Source organism: Dryobates pubescens, chromosome 17, assembly GCF_014839835.1.
Source record: "Dryobates pubescens isolate bDryPub1 chromosome 17, bDryPub1.pri, whole genome shotgun sequence".
NCBI classification, from domain to species: Eukaryota; Metazoa; Chordata; class Aves; order Piciformes; family Picidae; genus Dryobates; species Dryobates pubescens.
In genome coordinates this window covers 16,175,183-16,197,301 of record NC_071628.1, presented here as the reverse complement: position 1 = coordinate 16,197,301, position 22,119 = coordinate 16,175,183, and the positions used below count along the sequence as shown (strand labels likewise).

At 37.8% G+C, this 22,119-nt stretch overlaps 1 protein-coding gene across 1 annotated transcript in view; it reads right to left on the bottom strand.

Moving 5' to 3' along the window:
- Positions 1-3,257: 3,257 nt before the first annotated feature.
- The window catches only part of LIPC (lipase C, hepatic type), a 40,412-nt gene continuing 21,550 nt past the window's right edge, over positions 3,258-22,119 (bottom strand). The window contains exons 2-9 of the mRNA XM_009911240.2: positions 17,444-17,631; positions 16,091-16,270; positions 13,800-13,917; positions 11,621-11,854; positions 10,034-10,276; positions 7,179-7,299; positions 6,282-6,500; positions 3,258-3,366 (exon numbers count right to left, since the gene is read on the bottom strand). Of these exons, the coding sequence (XP_009909542.2) occupies positions 3,267-3,366; positions 6,282-6,500; positions 7,179-7,299; positions 10,034-10,276; positions 11,621-11,854; positions 13,800-13,917; positions 16,091-16,270; positions 17,444-17,631 (1,403 nt within the window). The 3' untranslated portion in view covers positions 3,258-3,266. The remainder of the gene's footprint in view (positions 3,367-6,281; positions 6,501-7,178; positions 7,300-10,033; positions 10,277-11,620; positions 11,855-13,799; positions 13,918-16,090; positions 16,271-17,443; positions 17,632-22,119) is intronic.

Below are 22,119 nucleotides of genomic sequence, written 5' to 3'. Positions count from 1 at the left end.
TAATCACAGTGGAGCCGAGTCCTGCAAATCAACATCACAGGTGCCTAATAGAACTGGTGATGATTGTTTTTATATTTCTGCCTAAAAACATAGACTAGAGAGGTAGAAATAATGTCTAAGCATCTAAAATACAAATTTTATATTTATTTTAAAGTGTGTTTGAGGGAAAACTTAAATAGCTGTATTTCTTAGTGTTTAGTCATTAAATGTTTACATTCACCTCTGATGCAGAGTCATGTGTAGTCAATATGGTGTGACTGTGAGAACACCAAACTCCTCAAGCTATGAAACTTATAGAGTCTATAAGTAATCTATATTCTTTGCCTTTTAAATAATGTTCCAATGTTTCTTTCAGGGAAAACATACAAAAAAGGAAAGAAGAGATTTTTACTTCCAAATATTGGATGCTCATTATTACAGAGAGGTGAGTGAAAGGACAGTAGTCATTACATCATCCTAAGCTGGGCTTGCTCTGGCAGGAGTTAGGCTTCTGATGGTATTCAACGTTTTGATTGTTTGGACTGAGTTGGGAGTAATTTCCATGAGTACGAAGCAAGGCACCACTATAGGCACCTGCATTTAGGTGTGACTTTAGTATTGTGTTTAAGCATTTTAAGACTGACTATGCAGCAACTTGGACTTTCATTTTTGTATCAGAAATTGTTTTACTGCTATCAAAATGCAGGGACAGGATTTATTTGGACACAACATAAGAAAAAGTATCTTCATATTTGCAAGAGTTCAAATAATGATGAACTTTTAATTTTCCTATTTGACTTTTTAAAAAGATGTCTTATCTGAGGGTATGCCAGCTTGTTGCAGGTGAACTGGAGAGTGTGGGTCCTGTTGTGTGTGTGTCCCCCCACCTTGAAGATCTTTAGAAGTCCTCAAACTGCAGTATCCCCATTACTTGAGTTTCAGCACACTGTAGCCATCTGACCTTTTTTCCACCTGCTTTTCTTGAACTTATGCTTTCAAGCTTGTTTCTCCTAACGTTTTGATAGCTTTGTTGGTCTTTGTACCAAAGCAAGTGATATTAAAATTGTATTTCTTTCATGTTACTGTCTAACATTTCTAAGTGCATTGGTATGTGTAACTCCAGGAAAGTCATTATTGAAAGGCTTTGTGAATATGTATGTTTACATCATACAAATCTCAATAAAGCTGTCTCGCTATAGCTAACATCATAGCATTTGCACTGGAGACACACAGTCCCTTTTTTTGTAGACATTTTCTTGTTCTGTCATCCTTCAATACCTTCTGAACAAAGCCCTTTTGGTTTTCTGTTTGTTGGTTGGTTAGTTGGGTTTTTTTGGGTGTTGTGGGTTTTTTGTGTGTGAGTTTGAGTTTTTTGTTTTGTTGGTTTTTGTAGGAGTTGGGGTGTGGTTTGGTTCAGGAAGTTGCTAAGGTCTTAGTTTAAAAAGTTGATCATTCCAATGAATGTATTTCAATTCTTTTGTAAATAGACAATTATTTTATAAGCAACCCTAAAAGTATATGATCTTCAGCTTTGTCCAGGAGAGAGAAAGATTGAATTATAGAAATTATCTAGGGAGATGCATAATTTGAGTTAGCCACATGCACATATTTCTCTCTGTTTCATTTTAAATAGTGCTTTGGAAAACTGAAGTGGCCAGGGCACACTGTCATTTGGTTTTTGTCTACCATTCTTCATGACACAGTCCATTTTGACTTCTTGCCTTTAAAAATACTGTCACTAGATCTCTAGCAGGATTTCTCCAGTGGATTATAGCTACTACAAGTGTAAAATAAAAACAAGGCAAACATCATCTAAAAAATTTCTGGTGCTAAGGGTCTGTACCTTTGTCCTGAACATTCCCATCATATTTACTCAGCCTTTCTGTTTCTCTATTGAATATTCCTGTTTGAAAACGGCTATTAAAAGTTAGAAGTTAATATTCTGAATGGTAGTAAAAAATGCCTGCATTCAGCACTTGATCACTGCATTGCTTGCAGGATTGCTGACTGCTCCACTTGTTGACTCCCCATACTTTTAAAACAAATAATTACTTTAATCCTGATAACATTTGTATATTTTGATTCAAAACTCCTTGCACGCTTTAGATATAGAAAATATGCTTTCCTCCAGGTCTCAGGACTACCTTGCACATCTTTTGCCATGTAGAGAACACTGAAATCAGAATACAGAGTTATAGAAACATAGTTTTTAATTAATCTTGTGCTTAGCGTTACAAAGTGACAAATTAAATACTCTGATAGACATGCAGATTTCTATTTCAGTATTCACTAACCACAAAAGAAAAAACCGAGATAATGTTTAGTTTATGTTCTGACAGAGGAATCAAGGTAATTGTATACATTTGTATACATTTGTATATATTTATGAAGTTTGTTTATATGCACTGAAGATGCTTCAGGGTTTTGTCATTTTCATTTTGTGCGGTTTCAGATCATGTTAGAGTTTGCTATACAGTGATACAATCTAAAAATGTCAGACCTTGTCTGAATGGGTGAATGTAGTTCTAATGCCAAAGTTAACTGAACTCGGTTGTGGTAGCATTGTGTGTAATATACTAAGCATTGTTTAGACTATTGAATTACTAGTAATTTACATCACTACCTTTAAAAGAATTAGACAGCAAAGCATTTTCCAACAGGATAAAGCTTAGTAGAGCATTTTTACATGATACAGTTATTTGGCTTGTAATATGGTTATGACAGAGAGCTTCGGTATGTTCAGATGCATATTAGTTTTCAAATGTTATAAAGTAAAAGGTTGAAAGTCCTGGTTAACAATGTTATCTACACTGCAATAATTTCTTCTATAAATTATTTAACTTCCTCTTCATTAGGAAATAATTTAGGAAAATTTTAACCGATAGTAGTCACTATTAATGTGGTAAAGTATTTAATGCAAAATGAGGCTTCATTTTTCTTTGAGCAAAACCAACATTTTCAAAGGCTTATGACAATGATTCTTTCAAATAGTAATCTTTTTTAAAATACCTGCTCATTAGAAATAAAACTTCATAACATTTACAATTGACAGTTGCCTTTGATGAAAATTGCTCCTTGATCACTTTGAGAGTAGACTCGTAGAAATAAACAAAGCCCATATTTCACCTTACCATTGCATCACAAAATCTAAATTGTTTAAATGTATTTTCTTCAGCATCTCTAAATCTATCAGGATATTCTAATTAAAAAATACACAGTCACATTAAAAATGTTGTACTAGAATTTATTTTGGTGAGTAATTAGGGTTTGGGTTTTTTTGTTCTTGCTCATTTTCTGTTTTGACTCAGAAAGTGATCTTCACATCTCACAAATGTTTTTGCTTGGGTTGGGTGAAGGTTGTCAATGCTTTGAGGACAAAATGTCATTCTAGAAAAAAACAGCATAGAAACAATGTTACTATTTGCACAAAACTGTGTTTTCTAAATACACTGAATATGACTTCATCTTTTACAGTAAGATATCTGATTGTTTTTACAGGCTTGTGAGAAAAGAACTGCATCTGGCTGATAGGCAGTAGGTACAGAGTAAAAAAAAGTAGGCAACTCCCTTTTACTGAGTGCATTAATGCCTCCATCTCTTTCTGATATCATACATAGCATGCTGTTCTCCATAACACAGTGACTTGGTCTTTGTATTCTCAGTGGTCACTGTCACTATTTCAATGATGATGATGACTGTATTATTTGGCCTGCTAGTAGTTAGTTGGACTACTATTATTTAGTTGTGAGGTTGCTAATAATGAGTTACGTAGCATGCCAACAACTTCATCAATTACATGTGCTACAGAAATGTTTTCCATATTTGGAGTTCAAATAGGTTGGAATCCAATATTTTATTGCTTATCATAGCTGTTGGTTAACTACTTTTTAAGTTTATATTGTTATGTTCTGTGTGTTTATCAGACAATGTAAGAAAAATTCACCATATATGTAAATACCACAAAACGTAAGGTAAAGGTACGTTCATTCTAGTGCCTAGAGAGCACAAGACAATGCAAAACACATCTCTGCTTGCTATCTTTTTCAAATGTTGAATTTCCAAAATTCTTAATTCTTTGTGATGTTTGGTCTTTCCAAGAAGACTGAAATAATATTATTTTATTCTCTCCTCAAGCATTAATACAGTATATCAATGGTAACATGTCATTTCCATAACCGTGACATGCCCAGACTGCACAGAATAAAAACCCAGCATACAATCACCATCCATTAAAGTCTTGACACAAAATCTCACTTCTGCTTGCAGCATAAAACCTCCTGAAAGGCATTATGTACCTGAAAATACCAGCATGCTTTTTTGTGAATGTAAAAACAACCCACTTCAGTTACCTTTTCCTAGGATTTGGGGCTTTTAAGTAGTACATTGATATTAATTGGCTTGTGCCATGTTATTAACCATCTGTATTGGACAGGAGCTTTCTGGCTCCAAAAATGAGTATACCAATCCTCCCACAGGCTTCATACTTTTTCTTCAAGGTACAAAAATCTGTATTTAAATCTGCATTTGGAGCTTTCTGGCTCCAACCCAATCCTCTCACAGACTTCATACTTTTTCCTCAAGATACAAAAATCTGTATTTAAACAGGGTTCTTTAATTTGCTCTGTATACTATGCTTTCAATTTACTTTGGCAGCTAGGTCAATACTGATTTGGGATCATCACTTTTAAAACAGATACGTTATAGAAATGTGTTTGTTTGTTTGTTATGGCAGGAGCATGCCCCAAGTGTGGGGTTAGGAGAGGAAAATACTTGCAAAAAAAAAGTTTTCAGGGGGACAAAACCCAAGAAAACTTTGGCCTCCAGCACACATAAATTGTTTTAGAAAAATGCCTTAATTGTCTCATTTGTCATTTGTGTCAATATCAAAGAAATGCAGCTCTGTCAGTAAGTGTTCTACAGAAAGTCTGGAGTAGTTACGCTAGTGAGAGAGACTGTAGCAAGGAAAAATCACCTTCTAAGACTGAACCACAATTAAAAGGTAAGACACTTTTCTCATTAATCTTAATTAAACTGCTCAGCTAAAATCTCTCAAAGGATTAAAGCAGTGGGAATCATTACAAATTTAGTTATTATTTCTTCTAGTTGAAATTTCTGTGTGTGAATGAACAGTCAAAAGAGTTAGCATTGCAGTACATAGAGAAAAGGGCTCGCTCACACTTGCTGATCTTGTTTCAAAGAAATCAGCAGGGGAAAAACAAAGGAATACCAGTCTCAAAAAAAACCCACCCAAAAATAAAACAAATGAGACAAACAAAGACCAAACCCACAGCCTCCAAACACAGGCTTCAGCTTGCATTAACAATTTTTGTTTTCTTCAAAAAACTGCTCTCTGATGCTACTTCACTGTTCAGCTGACAAAATTCAGATCTCTGAATTCATACTATATATAAAATTGCACAACTGAAATGCAAAAATTACTATCAAATAGCAGTGAAATTGTGGTATGCAGAAGCACAGATAGTGGTGGTGTTGTCCAGAACTGCTCACATTGTTTACCCATTACAGAAATTTCAAAATGTTTGTAGTTGAAATTTTGTTTCCACAGTTTATCACTCCAGGAACCTGTTATGCAGCCTACATAGTATAGTGATTCATTATCAACTATCAGACACTAAACTGACTCAAGAATGAGTCAATAATAAGGGTATTTTATTATAAACCCCTTATCTTCAATGAATGATGACTATGCAATTCTGTATGTGATCCTTCTAATGAAGTAGATACTCTATGAAGTAGATAGTAAAAATCAAATAATTAAGATTTGGCATATTTTTGGGTAAGTAGTAAATTGAATTCTTCATAGCCTTAATGTTGAACTCAATATTTTATAGTATCTTTGTTTAAAATGTCATATCATTGTTATGGAGTGAGATACTCAGTTTCTAAAAACAAGTCAGAAACTGTCATCAGATATTGTCATTAATTGTGTATAAAAATCACATTGCAGAACTTGTTAAAATTCTTTCTTGGATCCGTGTGCTAGTTCCTTCTCTATCTTCTATTCCCAAGTATCAACAAAACTGTTACCTGAAGTTATTGTGCCTTAAATTCAGGTTAATGACAGTGATGAGCCAGAACATTCCTACTAGTCATTTCTGACCTGAGAACAAACATACAGTCTGATCTGAGGGGGAGGGGGGAAAACCAGAAGTTGTACATTAATAAATTCACCTTTAGCATGAATGCTGGGACTCAGATGCTTCTATTTGAACTAGAATAACCTGTGTGCCAAACATCTGTGGTGTTACTAGAGGAAAAATTGTGTTTTTCATTACACTTACTTCTGCTGTGTTTCTCCTGCTTTCACTCTTATGGTCTTCACTATAAGTCCTGGTCGATGAGTGCCTTTTGTCCATGGTATTATGGTTTGAAATGTGTCCCAGATATTTTCCCAAACTGCAGTTCCTTCCCATTTGAACTTGATCATTATTAGCTCTCCAATATCGTTGTCCAGGGTGACAAGAAAAGAGTAGGTTTTATTCCCACTAATACCTTCAACTCTGAAAAAAAACCAAAACAAAATAAAACAAATCAAAATAACACAGCCATAGTTATTATGGATTAAAGTGGAAAAATAAATAGTTTCTCTTCTCCTTAAAACCAAACAACAAACTGTATTTCTTCCTTCTCCAGGGGGGCACATTACTGTCTCTAGGATATTCTTCCTCCAGGTGCATAAAGTGATGAATAGGACATCATGCTAGAAAAGAAGTGGAAGAAGCCTGAACAGCTAGTGAAGCAGTAGTGGGTTCTAATAGCAAAAGAAAAGACATCTTATAATAGCATCTGTGTTATCTCTTTTGTATGCCAGACCAAATTCTGACCCACACTATTGCCTTTGCCTATCATGAGAAATACCTAAAAATTCTTTACCTTAAATTACAGCGTATTATTTGTGTTTTAATTGGTTAGATCTTCCTGTGCTAAGCATGAGAGGGACACAAGGTAAGTGGACAGGATAATTCATGGAAACTTCCAAGATTATTAAGTTTGTTTATGGAGATTTTTCATGCAAAAACTGTAAAAGCATTGTAAAAGTTTGAGATTTTAAGGAATTATGGGTGAAGGTTTGGCTGTGCCAAATTATTTCACTTAAGTGTAATGGTATACATGATACACTATTATAAATTGGCACTTTGTTTCTCACTTGCACAGTGACATGTAATATCAATACTCACAGTGTGATGGGCAGGTTTTTAGCATCCTTCTTGGTGCCTGTCAGAGACATGGTAAATGTTGGTTCTAGCTGCTTTCCTTCAATTTCATTGATGAAGTGGATCTTGAACTGGTAATGATAGACTATAGAAAGGAAGAATTTTCAAAGTGATGAAGTTAATGATCATAGAAGCAGTAGGTTTCTCAGGCAGAAGACTTTTGCCCTTCAGAGCAGAAACTTAGTTGATATTCCATCTTTTATTTTTAAAACTTAATTTCTTGAAATGAAAATGTGTTATTTTCTGATTGTTGCTGGGCTATTGTAATCCTGTAGGGTTTGTGGTACTGCTGCTCTATTTAAAAGGAAGGAGAAAAAAATATAATGCAGGCTGAGTACCCTTTGTAGGATAAATACTCTTTCATGGGAAATATTTCAGTTTTTCTGAAGCTTCGATAGAGATCTTGCCAGAAATTCTAACAGGCAAATCCTTATGACTGGACATGGGTAGAGATCTATTACATAGATTGAAGACCTTATGCAATGTAGTCAGGCTTTCTCTCTGATTTACTAGAAAATTGCTCTGCAAAACAGATGACTCTCAAACGTTCCTTGACTGCATAATGATACATTGTGCTTAACATGCATCTATTAACAATGTGACCTTGTTCAAGCACAGTACTGTAAGAAAGATGTCATTAATACTTTGAGATTGGTGGGCTTCTAGAAGAATAGTGTTTAGGAAAGTCTTTCAACTGAATATTATCAGAATGAAGAAATCATCAGTGGACTGATTATGAGCAGTTTGACATTTAGCAAGTTACAAAGAAACCCACAAACAAACAGCATCAACATCAGTTAGAGGTCACATGCACGTAGATACTGTCAGACAGATTCGAAAACTGATGATTCTGCCAGGCATCTTAACAAAACAGATTTAGCTGTTAATAAAGTAATTTCCATTAACCAAAACCACAGTTGTTTTGAAAATTGTATATACCCTTGCATTATGGTCAAGGGAAACTCTTCTGGTAAACATTGCATGCTAGTTTTTGCATAGAAAGGTGCTCTTTGCTCATTTTCTCTCTTCAGGCTTCACTAGGTCTGAGAATGACTCCACCACGCTGCTGAGGAAGTTCTCCTTTTAACTATATACACAGATTTTTAATTGTATTTCCTCCCCCCAACCCCGAGCTTCAAGTGTTTCCATTGAAAGTATTTACTAGAAAAAAAGCTGTAGGTTTTGTTGCTGTTTTATAGTATGTAGTGAAAGATGTATATTCTTTTGAGGAGGTGGCAGAAAACAAAATGGCCGATTCTTTGCTGCAAACCTGATGAGAACGAAGTTTTCCCTTGGTGTAAAAACTGGTTGTTCTGGTGTCTGTTCTGATAGAGCCTAGGTTTTGTTGTGGAAAAGGGGGAACGTATTCCTGTAAAACTCGCCAAGGACACCAGCTAGAGCTGGTAAGTCCGCACTGGGGAAAGGAATCGCCGCCAAAAGGACTGGGCAAGAAGCTCTTTCTCGTGCTTTTCTTGCAGCCAAGGCGGCGGCTCGGCTACTCTGAGGGGCTGGCAGCTGATGGGCGGGGTGCTGAGGCGGCATGAGGGTGGAGCCCGGCGCCTGATCTGAATGAGGCCTAAACGTGCCGAGGACGACTGACGCTGCTCACAGCCCTCCCCTCAGGAAGCCCTGAGGGCGCGCAGCGAGTGGGCGACACCCGGGACCCAGATCCCTGCGCACCAAGCAGCAAAGGGGGAGTCGTCTGGGTGCATCCTGGAAGCTGGAATGGTTAGTCGTACGGTCAGGTTAAGCCAGGGTTACAACCTGGCCAAAAACTGGTGAAGAGAAACTGTGACACAGAGGGAACTCCCAGGGAAACGGGTAGCTGTGCCCTTGTGGCTAAGGCCTTGAGGTATCCAGGGGTCTGGTTAGTAGACCCAGAGATGTGTTCTTCCCTCTCTACTGTGCCCTGGTGAGGCCACATCTGGACTGTGGTGTGCAGTTCTGGACATTCAATGTCTGGAGACATTCAAAACCTGCCTGGATGCATTCCTGTGTGACCTGCTCTTGCTGGTGGGTTGGACTACATGATCTTTCAAGGGCCCTTAACCCTTAATGTTCTCTAATTCTGCCTCAGGGTCCCGTTGAAGCTTTATTTATAAATGTTAACTGCTTTGTAACTGTTTTTTTGTTAGAAGTGGATTAATGTACACTACAGAATACAATGCTATTATCTTGAAAAAATGAAATGTCAGATTTCATGAAGATGCAGAGGAATGTGAAGTGTAATGCTGAGTTTCTCAAATATCTTGTGTTTAGGGCTTCTCACATGAGCCTTCTTTTTATTTTTTTTGAGTGTCACAAAGATGACTTTGTGCACACATTCCCACAGTCGCTGCCTTGTTTGGCAGCTTTTGTGAAAGGAGACCATTGTCTGGGGCACTGATGTCTGCATATGCACCAGGGACAGTTTTTTGAAGCGAAACCAGTTTCAAGCATAAAAACACGATGTGTTTCAAATTGAAATCAAAGGCAGTGAGCACAGATATTTTAACATGAGCTGAAACTGTCTCTGTGTTCAGAGAATGCAACACAGGAATAGCATTCCATGCCCAGGTGTGGTGGTAGTGGGTGCTGTGTCCTCAGAGCAGTTCATTTTCCCAGTTCTAATGGTGCCTGACCATATTGCAGCAAAATTACTTCAGGAACTTGATGAAAAGCCATCAAGACAGTCTAATGGGATTCTCCGTTGTCTCAGCAAATTGATTATTCACATAGATTTTTATAAGCTTTAATAAATGGGTAAATAGCATCACAAACATTAGGCTCATTCTCACACTTTGTGGTCAATCTGGAGACTGTAACATATTCCCACAAACCTTTGAAAGGCATCTGTGCTCTTGTTTTCAAAAAGAGTCTTCTACTTTTGGGGAGTCTTTCCTCCCTGATGGTGTAGCCCAGTGTGTTGCAGCGATTATTCTTACAGCTGAGGCACATTCCTTTGTTGAAGGTGTTGATGTCGTTGCACCAGTATGCTGTGCTTTGTTTATCATTGTGAAGCAAAGAGTCAATGAACAGATGAACTGACCTCTCATGGGAACATTTCACAGTTTGAGCGATGCCTTAAAAAAATGCAAACAACAAAATTTTGCATGTCATTGTTCCTCTTTACCATTCCAGTAAAGTACAGAAACCAATTGTAAACATATGATGTTTTAACTCCCATCCCCTTTACTACTAAAACATAGTGATTTTTGCCTCATACATCATTCACTGTGGCAAATTTACTTTTAGGATAATGCAAAAATAGTTTGTCTGAACCAACATGACAATAAATAATTTGCTGCTTAAACTTCTCTAGCCTGACTCTAAGACTGTAAATAGGAATCTTGATTTTACTGTCCTGGCTGTTACGGTCAATATGAAATACAATATGAGGCTACTTGCAGTCTTTCAGATCTTGTTATATGAAAGGCAAGTCTCATTCTGAGTGGTTGAACATGGTTGTCCTTCGGATGCTTATGCAGTAATATTGTGGCAAGCTCTTATGCTGAACTGATTTGCTTCCAGCTACTGGGGAAGAAGGAGCAAAAAGTATATTAAATATGTTTTAAGTATGTTAAAGTTTATTAAATACATGGGTCTACTTTGAGAAAAATACTACTTCTCCCCTCTCCCCTCCTTCTTTAAGCCTCATCAAATTCCAAAAGTTATTTTCTTCTGTGGTAACAGGGATATATCAGGATGGACTAGTTTTGTATATCTTCACTGAGAAGCTTTCTAGCTGATGCTTGGTTTCATATTTGTCATGAATTACCTGCTGACAAGTGAGGTCTGCTTTCAGATAGTGTAACGATAATTGAGAAATATTTTTGCAATGCAGCATGCTGAGTGAACAGTGCTCTTAGGGTATTTCACTGAACAGGTCTGGTTGTCAGTGTGCATCAATACTTTATCTTTTCTCAGTGTATTGCATCAGTTTCTTTTACATTTACATTTAGGTACATTGAAAATAAGCTTCGATACATAAAACCTAGCCTGGAACCCTGACAGTCAGGTTCTAGAGAGAGCATCAACTGCACAGCTGAAGGATGGGGAGCTGAGAAGAGGTGAGTTAAGAAGGTGTGAGTAGTACAGCCCTTTTTTTCATTTAATTTGAAATTGCACACTAGATGAATCTGGCTTAATTAGAATAAGTTTTCTTATTTTCTCTACTGCTAAATCAAATACCATTGAAACTATTCAGAGGTGCTTGACAGCAGGATGCTCCTGACCTCATTTTCAGAAGTGATGGACAGCCAGATTCCTTACTAGAGTCAGTAGGAATGATTTGAACTCAGTACATGTAAAAACCGGACAACCAATTTCTAGAAAAGAAATTTCCTTGCATGTTTAAGACTTCAGAGATATGCAAAGTTTCCTTCCAGCTGCAATGCTGCTTCCTACTTTGTGCCATTGGTTCTTACCATGAATTCCGTATTCCGCAATGTGGTTATACACGTGTAAGATGTGACAGCCGGGCTGAAAGCTGCCTCCATTGGGATAAAAGTCAAAATGAGCTACAGGCTGCTTGATGCCAACGCTCAGTCCCATGTGCTGTTTAGTGAATGTATGAATTGCATCTACGAAGTTTGCATCATCTGGAGATAAACGGTCTGTTGGTGACATTCCTTCAAACAAGGGACCAGCAGGGTCAAGGCCTATGATAAATACAAACACTCCATTGTGATACAATGTGGATGGGCTGTTCTTTTACTGTTATGAGGAAAGTCTTTAATAAATACTTAAAAACAAATAATCCTGGTACTTTACCAAGGTCTTTTGCTGATAAAAGCACTGCTAGGAGCACTTGTCCTGCAGACTTTTTGTAGTTACACCAAATGAAAAGTAAACAAAGGCACTTGATAAACAGTACCTGCTACATGCCCAAGGACACAGGCCCAGAGATAAATGTGTTTATTATAGACAAGCCATGCTCACTACTGTTTTGTCACTTGAGGGGTGGTTATGTAACTTTGTTCTTCCACACTCTAGCTTATGTGTTTCAGAGGCCTTTGGAAGGCATCAGTACCGTTATTTACTATTATTTCGTAACAAGGCTGACTTTTAGTCCATATTTGGGACATGAGACTCTGAAAAGCTTCGCTTAAGTCATTGTATGACCAATGTACCACCATTGAGAACTCAAACATAGTTAGACAATTTCCTTACGGTAATTTTCTTTATAAAATGGCTAACAAGGAACAGAGTATTTGAATGGCTTTGGGCCAAGATAATGATCAAGGAATCATTAGGGTTGGAAAAGAACTTTAAGATTGCATCCAACTGTAAACCACCTACCATTAAACTATCCTGAAGCACCACATCTACACACTGTTTGAACACTTCCAAGGATGATGGCTCCACCACCTCCCTGGGCAGCCTGTTGCAATGCCTCGCCACTCTTGGTAAAGAAGTTTTTCCTAATGTCCAATCTAAACCTCCCCTGACACAACTTAAACCTATTTCCTCCTGTACTGTCGCTAGTTACTTGGGAGAAGAGACCGACACCAGACCAACAACCTGCTTTCAGGTAGTTGTAGAGAGCAGTAAGATCTTCCCTTAGCCTTGTCTTCTCCAGATTAAACAACTCCAGCTCCCTCAGCTGCTCCTTCTATGACATGCCCTCTAAACCCCTCACCAGCCTTGTTCCTCTTCTCTGGACATGCTCTGGGACTTCAGTGTCCTCCTTATACTGTGGTGCCCAGATTTCAACACAGTACTTAAGCTGTGGCTTCACCAGGGCTGAGTACAGGGGCACAATCACTTCCTTACTATGGATAGGCACATTATTTTGGATATAGGCCAGGATGCTGTTGGCCTTCTTGGCCACATGGGCTCACTGCTGGATTATGTTCAGCCAGCTGTCCACCACATCCCCAGCTCCTTTCCCACTGGGCTGCTTTCCAGCCACTCTTCCCCAAGCCTGTAGCATTGCTTGGGGTTGTTGTGACCAAAGTGCAGGACCCAGCACTTGGGTCTTGTTAAACCTCAGCCCATCAATGTAACCTGTCCAGATCTCTCCACAGTGAGAGATCTCTTCCTACTCTTGAGCAGATCAACATTCCCATTCAGTTTAGTGTTACCTGCAAACTTGCTGATGGTGCACCCAATCCCCTCACCCAAATCATTAGTAAAGGTATTAAACAGAACTGGCCCCAATGCTGAGCTCTGGGGAACACTACTTGTAACTGGCCACCAGCTGGATTTAATTCCATTTATCAGAATTCTTTGGGCCTGGTCATCCATCCAGTTTTTAATCCAGCAGAGAGTACACCAATGGTAGTAGCTAACGTTTACTATAAAGTGTTACTGGGAACGGATACAGGATAAACTCGAGCAACATGTTACTTGAGTCTTTGATCCGTGATTTGTAGTCCTCACTCTTCTGTATTCTGTATGTCATAATTTGGACTGAGCTAGGAAATACCAAGGCTAGAAATACTGTGACACTTCAATTTTAAAAGTGTGTTTGTTACATTTCTAAACCAATGGGATGACACAAACTGTGACACATACTGCTAATCGGCAGCTAAATACTGATCCAATACTTATACAACTTAAATTAGTTGACTGTTACATTTCTTGAAATGTTAAGTCTTTTACCTGTAATTCTTCCAATTTTCTTTGTACCACTGATAAAGCTTCCAGCAAATCCTGAAACATGAGCTCCTAGACTGTACCCAATTAGATGAGCGTTGCTTCTAGAAAATTGAATGGATTCCTGGAAGATAGCAGCAGCTTGATTTAAATGCATAAGATGTGAAAAGTAAACATCGTGTTCCTAGCTCATAGCAAATATTTCCATGAATTGCAGCACAAGAAATTTGTATGTTGATGGTGAAGGTCAAGTGAGATACATAGATTGGTGCACTAAATTTCTTTGCTGGCTGAATGTTGTTGTTTGCCTCCTTTTCATGCAGAAGGAAAATGCCACACATTTTGGAACTGCTGCTTACATGTTAATGCTTGGGAAAACTATCTACACAGGCTGCATGATTTTTGTTGCTGTTTGTTGCAAGTGATGCAAATGTGCATTGCCTTTAGTCTGCAGCATTTGGCTTTCCTGTGACTATGAAGTTGGTATGTGTCCTTAACTTCAATGTAAAACAGTCCTTGTAGAAAACGCCTTGCTTCTTTTTCCTGAGGTGCTGGCACAGGCCAAATTAGAAACCAAAGTATCAAACCCCTGATCAGACATGACAAGTGCTGCAGCAATGACATTTCTGGACTGATTGTACAAAACTGGGTATCTGATCTGAAACAAAACTATTGAAGCAGAGTTGGCCTCAGGCCCTTCTTTCTGCCTAATCAATACTATCTAGATCTTAAGCATTTCTTTCAAGTTGCAAAGCTCAAAGTTTTTCTGACTTGTAAAGAAAACTGTGTCACATTTTTGTTGCAGGAAAGGCAAGCCTCTATTTTAATTTCATTGTGAATAATGGCTGTCCCAGTGAAGTGACTTTTCAGTCTTGATTCTTGCCTCTTGTGAAGATGAGGTGAAACTAGGCAACATTTTTTGTGAGAGAGGTAGCTCTTAGAAATCACAAGATCTGACCAGCTTTCTTGGCAGGTGTCATTGAGATCGATGCTGTTGAGATTTACTGATCATGGCCTCTTAAGTCTTGGACTAAGCACTAAGACTTAATTCACTTATATTCTTTATTAAAATGTTGCACAGCACCATAGGGTTTGATATTTCAAATGCTTGCCTGCAAGCAGACAGAAACATAGCATAAAGCTAGTTCTGAGAATTGGAATGAAGGGGGTTTTAACTGTTAAACTCAGAAGGGAGGGTTCTCAACAGAAGGAAGGTTTACTGCTTGAAAGTGCTCATTTGAATGCTGTGGAATTTTATGATATATTTAAATCTTGGAGTATATCCTGAGGTAAAAAAGAAGCTATCTAGAATACTAGAATAAGGAGTAACTTATTCAAGTCTGGATCTGTTTACTGACACTGGAGAAATCACAGACTTGACACTGTCGAGTGTCCTTCTGGAAACTGAATGAAGTCCACTGTTTGATTCATTCAATAATTAAACAACTTCAAAATACAACTTCAGGCTCTGTCACCTTAAACTACGTTTGACTAAGACCTGACATCTCATGTCATGTCAGAATGAAAAATAGAGACTCTGGCTCTTCTGCCTTCTCTTTTGTGCCTGTTGCCCCTAACTAGGTCTGTTATCTGACAACTTCCAGCCCAGCCATTCCTGTTGAAAGCAGCTTAGCTCTTCAGGGGTATTTGGTACAAATCTTTCAGCTTTGCAGTGTATTTTCCTTCCACCTTAACTGTCGCTGTACTTAAAAATATTCAAAAATTCATGGTGAGGTACAGAAGTATATTTTTACTTCATGTTAGGTAGCTTAAATTAGTACTACAGATACGGTAATTAGTAATACAGATGCAGTAAGAGCTGCTTGGGGTGCCTAGTTTGTATGAATGATCTCATTCTAATATTTGGGATTTTTCCTGTTCTTAGTGCTGGGGACCAATGATGCCTTGCAGACTTGTCTGCAGCCTCTTCACTCCAGCCATGGCTGCTGCTCCCTGTGTGTGGCAGGTGTTTTGATGAGTAGTCACTGCATTAGTGTGGTTCTGTACTCACTGTTGCCTTCATGTCATCTGCTTTGTGAGACACGTCCTCTTACAAGGTTTCCCTTTACAATTTGGATCTCTAAGCCTTTATTTTGGAATATTTCTTTTTAGAGAATGGAGGCAAAAGCCCATGTCATGTCATGCTTGAATTCTGCATTAAAGCAGAAACAGAGCATAGATAAACTCATTTTACTTAACTAACAACTTGCAAATTGTGATGTGTGCTTGCTTTCAAAGTGTGGGACTCTGACAGCTGTCTGCACACATGCTAATTGAAAAGCTAAAGTAGCTCTTACCTCCAGCCATTCCAGGAAGTCTGCTATCTCCCGTCCTACGTAGCGTGTATTCTGTACAGCAATGGGATAGTGCTGGTGTGCAAGTGTAAGCCAGTCTGCAATGATCACATTAATTTGTTTACGCTGAGACTTCAGAGCTGCTGCCATTTTCCAAATCCAACCTTCTAACACCCCATCCACCTGTTTTGTGATTAAAAAAAAAAAAAAAAAGAGGCTTCTTAAAGAAGGGCAGCCTTCGCCAAATTTTCCTGTGAAAAGCTCAAGGAAGGAAATGAACAACAACCCAAAACCAAGTAAAACATACACACACCTCCAAAAACAAACAAACAAGCAAAAAGGACCAACAAGGAGGGCTTTATGCTGACAACTAGATTTTAGGAGGTTCAGCAAACTTCAGTGCTGAGAGGTTTTGTGTGAACAAGAAAACTAAGAAGCAATGTCATGTAATATGAACATTTATCAGTGATGTCCCTAAATACCTTCACTTATGCTGGTATTGCTTATTAAGAAGGAAGACACAAATACCCAGAAATCTACTGATTTCATTCAGGAGCTACCATCCTGTAAATTTAAGCTAAAGTCTTGGAGAGGGAGAGAAGCTGGAGGATTGCAGACCAGTGGGTTTTTTACCTTCCACAGCTATTCCATTTTGAGATCTGCTGGGGTTTTTTGGCCATTGTTTTTTAAGGACCTGATCACAGTTTTCTTACTAGCATCAAACACTGCCTATTATTTGATGGGCCAGAGTTATTTAATATATCAGATTTAATTGTTGCTCTAGTTGCACACATTTCCTGAGTTGATATTGCATCCTTATCTCTTCTGGTTTTCATGGTGGATTTTTTTTTTTTTAATGGTTTAACTGGAAGCAGTTCAATGATAATTTATTGATGCTGAAGACTTAATTTTCAGCTGAAGGTGTTTGTAGAGAAGTTACCTTTAAAGATGTATCAGTGGGAACAATGTGGGGAGTTTGTGTGCTCTTCTTTCCAAGAAGTCTGTAAATATCTGGCAGTGAAGATACCAGAGAAATTAAATCGGTATTTAGTCCTCCAGAGATAAGAGTATGTTAATTCACTTCCTAGTTTGAAATCTGCTGACTTTAGAGCAGGGATGAATCTAATCCTTGGCATGGGGTTCTCATGTGAAAATTTGCTCACAGACTATTACTTCAGAATCTTAGTGAGGAATATCCACTTTGTATTATTTCTAGCCGTGACTGCTACCAGCGAAATCCACCATCTTTCTAATCACAAGCTTTCTTCTGAAGCCACTTTTAGCATTAGCATAATGGGAAGGAAAGTATATCAAATCAAACACAGCTTGAATTAAAAATAAAATATGAGTTCATACCGACCAGCCGTGGACTATGATCGCCAGAGGAAGAGAGACATTGAAATTGCATTTGTCAAGAGTCTCCAACTGGTTTAAAAAAATCTGACAGCTTTCTCCAGTTGTATCTGTGTAGAGTCGAAATTTGGTTTCTAAATTTTGCTGATCTTTCTTTGTTCTAGTATGCTGACTCTGTGATCCCAGTGCCTCTGAAATTAAATTCATAACAACAGTCAAAATAGGATTGAATCTAAAACCTGAAGAAGTTACTATTGAAACACAGTTTATAAGACAGCCTAAGCTAGTAAGACTGAAACTCTAGCTATGTATAACTGCTGCCTACTCCAGGTTCTTCTAAGCTGTACCTTTTAGGTCAAAAAATGATGTATAGATGTGTGTCTTTAGTCCATCTATTTGAACAGGAACAATTCCACAGGAAGTGCTGATCTTATTACAACAAGCCCTTATAGAATACATAAGTATTTTTAAAACACAAGTGTCATGACTTTACAATATTGTGCATAGTGGCAAGCATGTTCATAGGATATTAACATTGCAGGGCATATTTTACTAATGTGCATTTGCTAGTAATTGCTGAGCAAGCCTCATTACACTAAAATAACCCTTTTAGCCAGGGTTATGATTCTGCTTAGAGAATTAGGTGACTGTTTAAGACTGTTAAGATCACATAGTAAATTACTATTTTTCTCTAAAAAGGCAAGATGTGCTTGCTCCAGTTATAATTTTTTTGCTGCTTTCGTTTTTAGACAGAATAGCTTGGTACATGTAGGATAGCATTTTTGCAAATGTCTATTAAGTACCTGGGATGGTATCTGTGTTTATGAAAGAGAGGGCAAGTTGAACTGTGGTCTCATCACTATTATGAGCATAGAATTAAAAATATGAATATTGAAACAGCTGAAAAATGGACTAAAATAAAGCAGAAGACTACAAAAAGCACACTGGGAAATGCAAACCTGGTGTTTCTTTGTAGTAAGACTGCAGACATTTTATTTGTCTGAGAATAATCCATATTATACATTATCATTTAAGCTAAAGAAAGTGGGGATTAGTAGAAGAAAAGTTAGGAAGTGGTGACGTACACAAATAAGAGGATGCATTTCTTTGTGTTGGAAAGGAAACTTTTAGAATGGAGAGAATTTGAATAATGAAGTTCCTTTGGGGACTGTTTGGCTAATCTTGTTTTAATTCATTAAAGCAGCAGACAGGAAAGTCACTAAACTAATGAAATTTGGAAGGCATTTGCTAATGCTAAAGAGGCTGAAACTTTAAACTCCTAAGAGTTAGATGACTTTGAAATTACAGCAACAGAAAAAGACAAAAATCTCATACTATGAAGCACAAGGTCATACAGTTATAGGAATTTTTCTGTAAATGGTGCTCATAAATTGGAAGTGACAGAACAGTAAAAAGACTTGACTACAGTAATCAATAACAAAGCTGACTGTGTGTCACTTCTGTGATTTGGCTGTGAGAACGGAAAATACAATTCCAAGATGCATCGAGGAAGATGTTTTTAATAGGAAGAGAGAATGTTAGTACCAGTAAGTTAAGCCACTTGTTATTCACATAGAGAACAGTCTTCGTAGCTCTTGTCACCAAGTTCAGGTGATATTACTTCAAGCTGCAACAGCTGCTCAGCAGCACCACTAAAATGGTCAGGGAGAAGGCTTTTGTTTTACTAGACCTAACAAAGCATGAAATATTCTCAGAGGCAAAAATGCAGTATTTTGTTCACTGAGAACACAAAACAATCTCTGTTGGAACAGGACTGACATTAGTTAACTTTTATTTCCTTTTGTTGTTGTTGTTGATATTGTATAAATGCTTCTTAATACAAAATTAATATGATAATATTGTATTTAATTTTGTTTTCTAAGTCAGCAAACATGCCCTCAAGTTTTATGATGTTGTCTTAATAACATTTGGATGATTTACAAGGTACTTCAATACATTTGCATATAAGCCTTTTTCTGCAAGCATATTTAGTAGTGGAAAACTGTCATATTTATACATTTGTAGTAGTAGCATCTTAAAATGCCCAGCACAAAGAGCTTTAATGTGGAAGCATGCTGGCCTTAAATCAGACTGTATTTTTGCCATATGTCAGTCTTGTTGAAAATTTTATTCATGGCTTTATTTTAGTATACTGATAAGACATGATAAAAGCATTATATTTATCTTAGTTAATTGAATGGCTCTTCTGGGGAAAAAAAACCAAAACAACAACTCCCAAACTGAACTTGTGAAATTTACATATGCCGTAGTAATGCTCTAAGTCTTGTAAATGAAAACTTTACTGGAAGCTAGAAAAAGGTTTGTACCCTGCCCAGCATTTGAAACCATGAAATATCATGGGGTTTAGAGGGAGAGATCCAGAATCTAAACATACTTCTTTCTATATTATGTCTAATTGTTAATACAAATACAAATACAAAATACCTGCTTCAGACCATAAAATTTGACTAAAGATGTGTCAGAAATGATGACAAAGTATGGTAGGACTATATGATATTAAAAGCAAAATTTTAATATTTGCTAAGTCATGCCCTTTAAATTCCTTCTGATAGAACAGCATAAAAACTGTGATTAAAATTTGTATTCCCAATTAAGGAAAGTAACATTCAGGGCTAAGAAAAATAGTGTTTATCATCCTTCTTCCTGTCATAGAACTCTACAGGAAGAGTTTCTCTATAAGGTCTCATTGAAGACCATTGAAGTTGTTTCAATGGCCCACGCTTGATCCATAAGCAGTTGAAAAATTAAGTCAATCTGAAAGGAAGCTGAACTTTGGACTGCTTGTATCTGTTGGAAGCACAAATATTTGAAATAGGAAAGCACAACTTGCTGATAAGCATCTAAGTCTGAACCAGTTGGAAACTTATTTGTATTCATTTTCCTGTGCTTTTCATGGCTTCTGTCAGCAGAGATCCATATAAAAAATTGAAGGGTATGTTTCCAGGAGCTATGTTTCTCTTTAATCACCCTGTTCTGCTTGTTTCCTGTTCTCTTGACTTTCAGTTATAGTCCTGGTTTTACTCCATTGCATTATTTTGTTTGTTTGTTATGTTTTTAATACAGTTCTTTTATTTTTACTGGTTTTGTCTGAAAGCTTTAGCTAAGCCAAAATAGCTGAGGGGGAATCCTGTTTTTGCAGCACGTAGAAATTTTGACAATCACTAGGTGTGTTCATCTAAGCAAGAGTCTGATGATTTCCCTAAGATGGTATCAAAGGGCTTTGATTATTTTAAGTGTCTCCTTAATTTCTCCCAACTCATCTTTTACAGCAGATACCTCTAATCATTTCTTCCAAAACTTTTGCAATGTGTGCTGTTTGCGAAGTTATCTCCATGCAGTTGTGTTTGGAGATAAGTCTCCCTATCATATGCTGAATTTTTGCTTTTAATTAGTCTAAGAGGAAGGAAAATGTACTGTGGAAATCATTTTGAAGTAGATTCTGCATACTGAACCAGCATTAGAGTTTCCAGGATTGCTGTCATGCAATTTTTGTTAGGATTTTCCTTGTACAAGTAAACTGAGTCCATCTTATAGCTGCTGTTGTTTGAGAGACAGTTCACAAAACTTTCTCGAGTACTTTTATTTAGTACTCTATAGCAACTCTTTCTTCTGATAAAAGGTGTCATGCAGTTGTGTCCTTCGGAGATTGTGTAACAATCTCCAAGTCAAGGGAGGTGATTCTCCTCCTCTACTCAGCTCTGGTGAGACCCCACCTGGAGTACTGCCTCCAGTTCTGGAGCCCCTATTACAAGAGGGATATGGACATGCTGGAACGTGTCCAGAGAAGGGCCATGAGGATGATCAGGGGGCTGGAGCAACTCTCCTATGAAGATAGACTGAAGGAATTGGGGCTGTTCAGTCTAGAGAAGAGAAGGCTCAGAGGTGACCTAATTGTGGCCTTTCAGTATCTGAAGGAGGCCTACAAGAAGGCTGGGGAGGGACTTCTCAGGATCTCAGGTAGTGATAGGACTAGGGGGAATGGAATGAAGCTGGCAGTGGGGAGATTCAGGCTGGATGTGAGGAGGAAGTTCTTCACCATGAGAGTGGTGAAGCCCTGGAATGGGTTGTCCAGGGAGGTGGTTGAGGCCCTGTCCCTGGAGGTGTTTAAGTCCAGGCTGGATGACGCTCTGGCCAGCCTGATCTAGTGTTGGGTGTCTCTGCCCATGGCAGGGGGGTTAGAACTAGATATCCTTGTGGTCCCTTCTAACCCTGACTGATAGTATGACATTAGTTTCAGATGAACCATTATCAAAATGGGCAAAGCTGTTTCTGAGCTCTGCAGGCCTTTCCAGGAGTTCTGTGAAAATTATGGAAACTATTTTGCAAGATTATTTTGGGAATGCTTAATACTCATCCATCATACAATGCAAAAAAAAATTTCAAAATATTACCAGCATATGAAACTTCTATTAGAAGTTTTAGTCCTTTTACCCATAAGGCATACTGTGAGTCCAGTTGCAGGGACAAGATGTATAAAATTACTAAAAATGTATTTTAAATTCATGATGCTAAGGTCCAGCAAGTTATATGGCTAGGCAGCTGATTTGTGTCCTATTCAAAGCCTTAAATCTCCATTTCAAGGGAGATGAAGCTGCCTCTCGGCAGCACTGCAAGGACAGGCAGTGCTGAGATTTTAACCTGCTACCAGAGTGGCAGTG